The 9,353-nt window shown below is 39.3% G+C and overlaps 1 protein-coding gene across 1 annotated transcript; it reads left to right on the top strand.

The window, feature by feature from the left end:
* Positions 1-523: 523 nt before the first annotated feature.
* Positions 524-9,064, top strand: calr3b (calreticulin 3b). The gene is made up of 9 exons (XM_067452844.1): positions 524-709; positions 1,544-1,645; positions 1,724-1,927; positions 2,014-2,108; positions 3,898-4,107; positions 4,759-4,872; positions 4,959-5,102; positions 7,025-7,117; positions 7,774-9,064. The coding sequence occupies exons 1-9, from the start codon at positions 613-615 to the stop codon at positions 7,966-7,968; spliced, it is 1,254 nt and encodes a 417-aa protein (XP_067308945.1). The 5' UTR covers positions 524-612; the 3' UTR covers positions 7,969-9,064.
* Positions 9,065-9,353: the final 289 nt, after the last annotated feature.

Raw genomic sequence — 9,353 nt, 5'->3', positions numbered from 1 at the left:
ATTTTATAAAGACCCATTTAGTTATTGGAAATGTCTTGGGTTGACCTAATTTACCTAAAAAAATATATTTTAAAATATTTTAGTCTTAGATTTGAATTAATTGTTTGGGTTTGTCATACAGCAGACGTTTCTGAAGAGCTTGAAACACAGTATGCAGTGTATTGCCTTTTACAGTTTCATCATATCAAAGTCTAAAGATAAAGCAGAGAAGAGTGGGCTGTATTTTGAGGAAAACATAACCCCGTATTTGTTTAAGCTCCGTTTTCCGCGTAGTCGTCTTGGCCGGTTGACTGACATTTTCACACTCGCTGGTCTTGTCCTGGAAACTGATCCTGAGTCAGTGTTGTCCAGTCAGACATCGAGACCACACGTCAGTGTATACAGTAACAGCTGATCGGAGAACAGCACAAGAGGCGGATTCAATATCCGGTGTGAAGGCGAGCCATGCACTTCGTGGTCTCTTGTGATTGGTCGAGAGTGTCGGCTGTCTACCAATGAGCGGCAGACATCTGTGCAGCCACGCGCTTCTCTCGAGCCACGGATAAACCCCGAGAGCAGCAGCGCGAGAGGGAGAGAGGGAGTGTGCGGGCTTAATTCCACAAATTATCAAAAATGCAAATTATTACATTATTCCAGTGTGTTTCTGTTGCGTTATTGGCATTGGCGGCCAATGCAGAAGTGTACTTTAAAGAGCAGTTTCTGGATGGGGGTAAGTGAATCATTAAGTTGCATGTCACGGTTGATTTGTCGGTCACAACATTAATGAGTGACATTAAAATGGGCTACCGTTTATTGATATCCTTTTGTTATGCTAGAAAAGTGAATATTATTACTCATTAACAGTATTGGATTATGCATAGTTTGTCAGAGCAAAAATGAAACCATTCGCAATTTTCTTTCTTTCTTTCTTTCTTTCTTTCTTTCTTTCTTTCTTTCTTGCAGATGGATTTTTCCTTTACTTTTTTGAAAATAAAATCAATATTTTAAGGTTAAAATATCCAGTTTATTTATTAAATGTAACTGTAGTTGGTTGTATTTTCTTTGGTTGTACTCCTAAAAGTTAGTAGATATTTTTGTCCTATTTTCCGAGCCAATGGACCAAAGGTTCTGATGACTCGTCTTGCACTCAGGGGTGTGTCCAAATGTTTGTCCAATAGAAAGCTTTCTTTGAATGAGAAGGCCACGCCCACTGAGACCCCCTGAAGCTGGACAGCAATTGAAAGTAGCAAAATATGTCTCGCGACACAATCAAATTATGCAGAAGTGATGTAAACCAATTTTAATCCAATATACCAGGGGCATATTTTTGCTTGTGCAAAACGAAAGCAAACCTAGCATTTGCACATGCAAACTGTCTATCAAATGAGATTGCAAGAACAGGAACACCCTCATAAACAGGAACACCCTCATAAATTCCTTTCATTTCCTCTTCAAGTTCATTGATAAAAAGCTAGATAAATGCCTTCTCATACAATTCGGGTTGGTAAGTTGACAATGTAACTGTTGTTTTTGTGCTTCTAACTTTAATTCTCTGAATTCTCAGACGCCTGGAAGAGTCGATGGGTGAACTCGGAGCACAAGTCTGACTACGGGCAGTTTAAATTGACCGCTGGAAACTTCTATGGAGATGCTGAGAAAGACAAGGGTAAGCATTTTCCTAAGCTCATCCCTAGAAACAACTAGCAAAGAAACGAAGGATTATATTCACTGTGTCCACCAACAGGTCTGCAGACCAGTCAGGATGCACGTTTCTACGCCACCTCCGCCCGCTTCGAGCCCTTCAGCAATGAGGACAAATCCCTGGTCATCCAGTTTACCGTCAAACACGAGCAGAAGATCGACTGCGGAGGTGGATATGTCAAAGTCTTCCCAGCTGATCTCAACCAGGCTGAGATGCACGGCGACTCCCAGTATTATGTCATGTTCGGTACGTCGACCGGTTAACGCCCTACATCCATGTGTTTGTGAAAATGCATAGCCTTGGCTAGTTTATCAGTATTTTCTTGTCAACAGGGCCTGATATCTGCGGCTACAGCACCAAGAAGGTTCATGTCATCTTTAACTACAAAGGCAAGAACCACCTCATCAAGAAAGAGATCAAATGCAAGGTGAGTTAATGATATTACAACTAGAATTAAGTCAGTTACATTATCAATGTAATGCACTGACATTTAGGTGGATAAAAGCTGGATTAATGACACCAACTTTCCAACAATTGCCATGTTTTCATTCCAAAGATGCAAATTTAACTTGTGCGCAAAATTGCCCTTCAAATTAGGAAGTTCTTCCCGATCACAATTCAAATTACATTCAAAACAGCTCAATGAACACAATGTAAACACTAAAGATTTTATTGTGCAAAAAATGGCAAACAAATATAGGCTACTAGATGTTTTATACGAACTAAACCGATGATGTATTAAAATGGTGGTCCGCATCAAAACAGCGGTGTGGATCACACCACAAGCACTCGTTTGTGGTAATGATATTTTAGCGCTATATCCTCTAGTAGTTTTATCTAAAGCCTCCATGGGCGTTCTTTCTTCAGATGCGTGCCACATTAACAGAGATTAACGCTCAAGCACAACCCCCCGATGTCATCGTCCACCGCAATGCTTCACTGTAGACATAACCCTTATAAAATGGATCAGGCATCGTCCGGTAATCGTGTTGGGAGGTTTGATCCACGGTCTTTATGAAGGCCGATCTCATGCTGACGACACGCACCTGTCGTGAGGGGTATAGCATAGAGACAGAGTGACAAACCAAACCAATCGTCTCTATTGACTTTGTATTGTGTGAAGCGGCCTCCTTGTCATTTCTGACTTATAACAAAAAACAGAACAATGTCTAATAGCTGATATGTGACAAGGTGTACAGCAAACAAGCTAAAAAAACAGAACCAGAAACCCAGAAGTTTTTAAGTGGTTTATAAGCTTTTATAAGAGTTTAGGACACAAAAGTGGATACAGGCAATTGAGACAGTGCGACATGCTATATTACACTGAGAACGACGCCCACTGGAGGGGAACATGATCAGCGACAGGAAATATCATATATAAAACTGACATTTGGATATTTGACAATGTTTACTGCACACGTAGGCATACTGGGTGTCAGGTTCCCAAAATTGACCCATTCTTCCTGCTGAAGCTTACGTCATATTGCCTGTTACCACTCCTTTAATGCTCGTTTTTTGGGTCGACAGCTTATAAAAACTTAGTTCTGTTTTTTTTTTCTTCAGCTTTTTAGCTGTACACCTTGTCACATAACAGCTTTTAGACATAGTTCTGTTTTTTGTTATAAGAAAGAAATGACAAGGAGACTGTTTCATGCAATGCAGAGAGTTGGATTGTTTTACCCCCAGTGTGGGCGTGGCCTAAATTTGCTCTGTCTCTATGACATGCAGTCTCTATGGTCTCATTCTCTGTCCAGCGTGGGTTAAACAATTATAATGCTGAAGGTGAGGTACAATTCATATTTCTTATATAACTTAAAGTCATTTGGAAACTTTCTGTGAGACGTAATTTCCCAGACAGCGTGAGTGAATCACTGCGCGCACTGCTCTCTCTTTCCCTCTCAAAATGCACTAATGGCTTCACATCAGCACATCGTGGCTGCACTAAGAGCTGGTCTGTTACACAGGAATTGTCACTTGCACATTTGAGGCAGTGTCACATTGTCACTAAAAGACTTTTAAAGTCTTGCTTGTGTTTAAACCACTCGGCACTCTCTGAGAGACGGCGCGCTTGCGAGAACCAAATTGTGCTCAAATGGTCAAATTCACACAAATGTATGTACAAAATTACCTCCTCTCATGAATAAAATATGATTAACCATGCAGCCTTAAGTCATAGAATTAAATTTGCACTAAATTAACTCTGTCTTTCTCTCCAGGATGATGAATTGACTCACTTGTACACATTGATCCTGAATTCGGATCAGACGTACGAGGTGAAGATCGACAATGAGAAGGTGGAGTCTGGCTCTCTGGAGGAGGACTGGGACATCCTACCCCCAAAGAAGATCAAGGACCCTGAAGCCAAGAAACCTGAGGACTGGGACGACCGTGCCAAGATCGACGACGAGACGGACACCAAACCTGAGGTCTGATTCTGTTTCATGATCCTGCTTCATATCACCGGTTTTCTCACAGCCTGGTCCGTTTCATGAACTCTGCTGTTGTCTGGTGTTGCACCTGACCAATAAAGACTAGCTCTTAAAGGGATAGTTCACTTTAAAATGAAAATTGTCATCCTTTACTCACCCTCAAGTTGGTTCAAACCTGTATGAATGCCTTTCTTCAGCTGAACACAAGGGAAGATATTTTGAAGAATGTCAGTGACCAAAAAGTTAACTGGAGCCATTGACTTCCATAGTAGGAAAAAAATACTATGGAAGTCAATGGCTCCAGGTAACTGTTTGGTTACTGACATTCTTCAAAATATCTTCCCTTGTGTTCAGCTGAAGAAAGAAATTCACACAGGTTTGAACCAATTTGAGGGTGAGTAAAGATTTTTCATTTTAAAGTGAACTATCCCTTTAACTATCCAATTAAATTTTCTGTTTTTGTTTGGGGGGGGAAAACATTTTTTAATACATTTGTTTGTGTACTGTGCTTGATTAACCGAGACTTCTTACAGCTCTTGCAGGTTGTTGCCCTTGTTTGTTTTGTTGCTTCTATTGCTCTCCCCTTTTTGTAAATCGCTTTGGATAAAAGCGTCTGCTAAATGATTAAATGTAACTGGTTTTTGTCAGGACTGGGATAAGCCCGAGAATATTCCCGATCCCGATGCCAAGAAGCCAGAGGACTGGGATGAAGATATGGATGGAGAGTGGGAACCGGCCATGATCCCAAACCCAGAGTACAAGGTTCAGATTGACCTTCTAGAAGATGATTTCTGCTCTGTGAACTGTTTAGTCCTCTGATCTTAATTTATCCCTCTGTTACGGCGCAGGGAGAGTGGAAACCCAAGCAGATCGACAACCCGAACTACAAGGGCGTCTGGGTACATCCTGAAATCGACAACCCTGAATACAGTCCTGATTCCCAGATCTACAAATTCGACAACATTGGAGTCATTGGGCTGGATCTCTGGCAGGTAAGAGAGTGCCTTAGTGTTTCTGTTATTTTCTTATGACGGAGAACATTATAAATACACCTCAGGGTAATGTTTAAAAATCGTATGACCCCTTAAAAATCATGCGTTCGCTTTATATGTGATTTACTGAATATTGTCAGTTTGAATAATGTTCATACAATGATTTTGACAAGCAAATTGTGAATATTGTGTTGATCATTATATATGTACTGCTTTTTAACTCCAGTTGCCAGTTTTTTACTCCAGTTTCTCTTTACTGAATTGTAATTCTTGAAATAAACATTTTCCAGTCTATGTTGCCACAATTACTAAATTATAGTTCCTCTCACACCTTTAAGCCATTTCAGAGGCATTATTTATATTTTTTTGTGGTTATTAATCATTATATTGTTAACAAAACTAAAACCATAAACATTTGTTACTTGAAGTAAAATAATCATTAATTGAAACAAAGTCAGATACTAAGGAAACATTTCTTTTTCTTTTAACTTGATGTACTAAAATGAATGAAACTCAAATTGAAATGTATAACTAAAAACTATATAGACATAAAAAAGACTATTAAAATTACAAAAACACAATAAAATTTAAAATAGCAAGTTACAAAGGAAATCCATTTTAGAAGTGTTATGACTGTTTGTCAGTTCATGCCAATGTGTCAACGTCTCATCATGCTTAAAGGGATAGTTCACACAAAAATAAAAATAAACTCCTAATTCACTCACTCACAAGCCATCCTAGGTGTATGACATTCTTCTTTCAGCCAAACAGTTATATTAAATATCCTGGCTTTGCAGTGATATTAGTTCCTAGAACTATTGTGGGAAGTATTAGTTTGCACCGCAGGAACTGGAATGATTTTAGTTCCAGGAACGCCTTTTGGAGGGACTAAATTAGCTCCTCCTTCCGGCAAACGAAAGAGTGACCTCTGACCTGATGCATAATGTAGGCGCAGCGTAAGGCCCCAATCAGACAGAATACATTTTTGCAGTGAGAAGCGCCTTTTTTTTTTTTAATGCATTTACTTTTTTTTTATGCGCCTCGCGTTTTTGAAGGAACGCTCTGAGTGCATGAAGTTGAAAAAAAAATCAAGAGAAGCGCCCAACGTCATTGCATTTTTTTTTTTTGTCCATCCAGTCTAATGAATGGAGAGGCAGGCCTTCCGTTGTAGTGACGGTCACTTAATAATAATAATAATAACAATAATAAGCTGATTAGAGGGTTTCCTAGCAACATAAAAAAGAAAACGGTGCACTGCTCTTTTCTAAATTAAAAAAAGTCAACCTAAAAAGGCAGTGCGGTGCGCCTCGTTCTGTCTGATCGGGGCCTTACTAGGCAAAGCACAACTCCAGTCACAAATTAAGTCTAAAACAAAAACTTTAAAAGAAAATTAAGAAACATCATGCGTCGGGTCGGAGGTTACTCTTCCCGCTGGAACTCGACTCGTGAACGCATGCATCCGTTGCCAGAAGCCAGCGATTATAGTTTTAAATATAGATATTTCTTACAAAAGCACATCGCTTCACTTCAGACGGCCTTTATTAACCCACTGGAACTGTATGGAGTACTTTGAGTTGGATTGGTGCACTTTTTTCGGGGTACAAAACTACGTTACCATTATAAAGCTCGGAAGAGCCAGGATATTATTTGTAATAACTGATTGTATTCCCTGAAAGAAGAGTCCTACAACTAGGATGGCTTGAGGGGGTGTAAATGATGGGATAATTTTCATTGTTGGGTGAACCAATCCTTCAACACAGTTTGTGCATTGAACCACTAGGAGGCGCTTTTCACAGTACACACACGTATTCAGTAAAGCAGACACAATGAATGTTATGCAGCAATTACAACCTTAGAGAACCTTAGAACTGTGTATACAACGCTCTCATTAAACATGTTTTATTTCTGTTTTGTAAATCCAGGTGAAGTCTGGCACTATTTTTGACAATTTCCTCATCAGCGACGATGTGAAGGAAGCTGAGGATTTCGGAAACGAAACATGGGGTGCTACAAAGGTATGAGATGCATACACGCTTCCATACACTAACTTCTGTATAAAAGCCTATGATTGTCATATAGTACACAAGGCAATCAGTAAAGACTTTAAGATTTGGTTTCAAACCTAGTAAGCTGCATCACTGTCTAAATAGGACGGCTACTTTGATCCTCATCAGTGATTTTGATTTGAAGTGTATCGCAATTTATGCATGTTGCTAAACTAGTGAATATATCTTAAAGGAAGTGTAAGGTTGTGGCCAAAACTGGTACTGCAATCACCTTCAAATGACTGTAGAGCTGTGTATGCCCCTCCTCCTGACTCGAGGTTGCCAGATTGGTTGCAGGATTAGCAGGAACATTTATAGATTTGCTGCTGTGGTAACTAGAGCAGATCTGGCAACCGGGATGCCAAAACACTACTGACTTCGTGATCGGTTGATTAGGTGGAGGGCGGAGCTTAAGGCCAAAACATCAACATCAGTTGAGGGCTGCAACAACAACTTTTAAATGACAATATCCTGGCCGGACTACTGTTGTCAGTGAAGTATTTGAAATGAACATGATTTCTTAATGTCTAGTGACATCAGGGCCATTTTATGATTCATTGAAATACATTTCTTACATACAGTTTAAGCAATAAAACTTAGTTGACATATTGTCTGTCCTGCCACAGGGTCCCGAGAAGAAAATGAAGGATGAACAGGATGAGAAGAAGCGCAAAGAGGATGAGGAGAAGAACAAGGAACAGAGCACAGAAGCAGAGGAGGAAGAGGAGGATGAAGGAGAGGAGGAAGAGGAGGATGACGACACAGACGAGCCTCCAGAGGAGGAAGAAGACGAGGAAGCACTTCCTAAAGATGAACTGTAAAGCAGGAAGCAGAGGATCGTCCACATTCCGTGGTTGCCAGGGAAACGACTGCAGTGCATTCATTCTAAACGTGACGCTCTTAGAGACGAAACTCGTGATGTCATACAGGGTCAAAAGGGCGACTGGAAGTTCTCAACCCATACATTTAATTTGCAGCCATTAATGAGCCAATATCTTTTTTTTTTTCTTTTATGAATTGTTTTTCTTCTATGGTACCAGGAGTCTCATATGTGTAACAACTTCAAGTACTGATCTATGATCAGTTTATTGTGCCTTTCATGCTTGCGAAATCGATACCCAATATTAGTTTATGTCAGTTTGAAGGATTTGGACATGAATATCAGTGATATTAAACAATGTTACAGCGTTCACAGCTTGAACAGTTGTTTCTCCACACTGCAAAAATATGATGAGCTCAGAGTGCAATGAAACCGATTAGAAGAGGATGGTGATTGTTCGCCCTGTTGTTATCGATAATTAATTAGATCACAGGCTGGGTTTCAAACTATGGCCCTTGTTTCTGAAACATGAGCAGAACAAAATAATTTTGTAAATGAGTTATTTACGAACGATTTTCACATTAATTTGCTTGTTTCATGAATAAGGACCGATGAATGTTTGTACTGTAGTGCAACTGAGATTTACAATGGCATAATGTTCCTTTGGCACTGATTTTGTTCTTGTTTTCTGTTATTCTGTGCTGTGGTTGTTCTTAATCTCCTAAACAAGATATTCAGTCAAATTTCCAGCTCTATTTATTACAACAGAAATGTCTCGCAGTTCGAGCTTGTTTTACCTTATGGATTTTCAGCGGCAGTAGTATTTGTGGGGTCCAGTTTGTAGCTGATGTAAATCTCTTTCTTTTTTTTCTTTTTATTAAAGTAAGTCTTTTGTTACTTGAAAATAATTGAGCTACGATAAGGGATGTGGTAACATTTGCAGCGATTTCAAGAGCGCGTTAAAATAAATAGTTGTCTACACTGTGATTGTTCAATTTGGATTAGTACTGAAAATCCTGTTTAGTGATGTTGAACCACCTTTTTACATGTCGAGAGTTGTAATTAATGCCAAAGTTTTAATAAATAACTTTATTGTACGTGTAATTGTAATATTATGTGAGTTCGAGCACATCGTGGTTTCATACTCCAGTCCAAGTTGGTTATTCACACTGAAAGAAGAGATTATATCTGAACATTTGCCCATGAAAATTCGATTATCTGCCTTTTTACTCTAAATTTTTGGGGTGTATATTATGAATTACACTTAAAAATCTCTGCATATAGGTTTATATCTGCATAGAGACTATGGTTTGTGCATGATGCTTTGAAACCCATTTTTCATCATTTGAGCTGTACAAAAACTGGTTCAATAAGCATTAAAAGACT

Source organism: Pseudorasbora parva, chromosome 9 (genome assembly GCF_024679245.1).
Source record: "Pseudorasbora parva isolate DD20220531a chromosome 9, ASM2467924v1, whole genome shotgun sequence".
NCBI lineage: Eukaryota > Metazoa > Chordata > Actinopteri > Cypriniformes > Gobionidae > Pseudorasbora > Pseudorasbora parva.
This window is presented reverse-complemented; position numbering and strand designations above follow the sequence as displayed.

Excerpts from the sequence above, each read along its gene's own strand:
- calr3b (XM_067452844.1), top strand. The coding sequence starts at position 613 with ATGCAAATTATTACATTATTCCAGTGTGTTTCTGTTGCGTTATTGGCA. Across the intron at positions 4,873-4,958 it reads TCCCAAACCCAGAGTACAAG|GGAGAGTGGAAACCCAAGCA; the intron begins GTTCAGATTGAC and ends GTTACGGCGCAG. Across the intron at positions 5,103-7,024 it reads TTGGGCTGGATCTCTGGCAG|GTGAAGTCTGGCACTATTTT; the intron begins GTAAGAGAGTGC and ends TTGTAAATCCAG.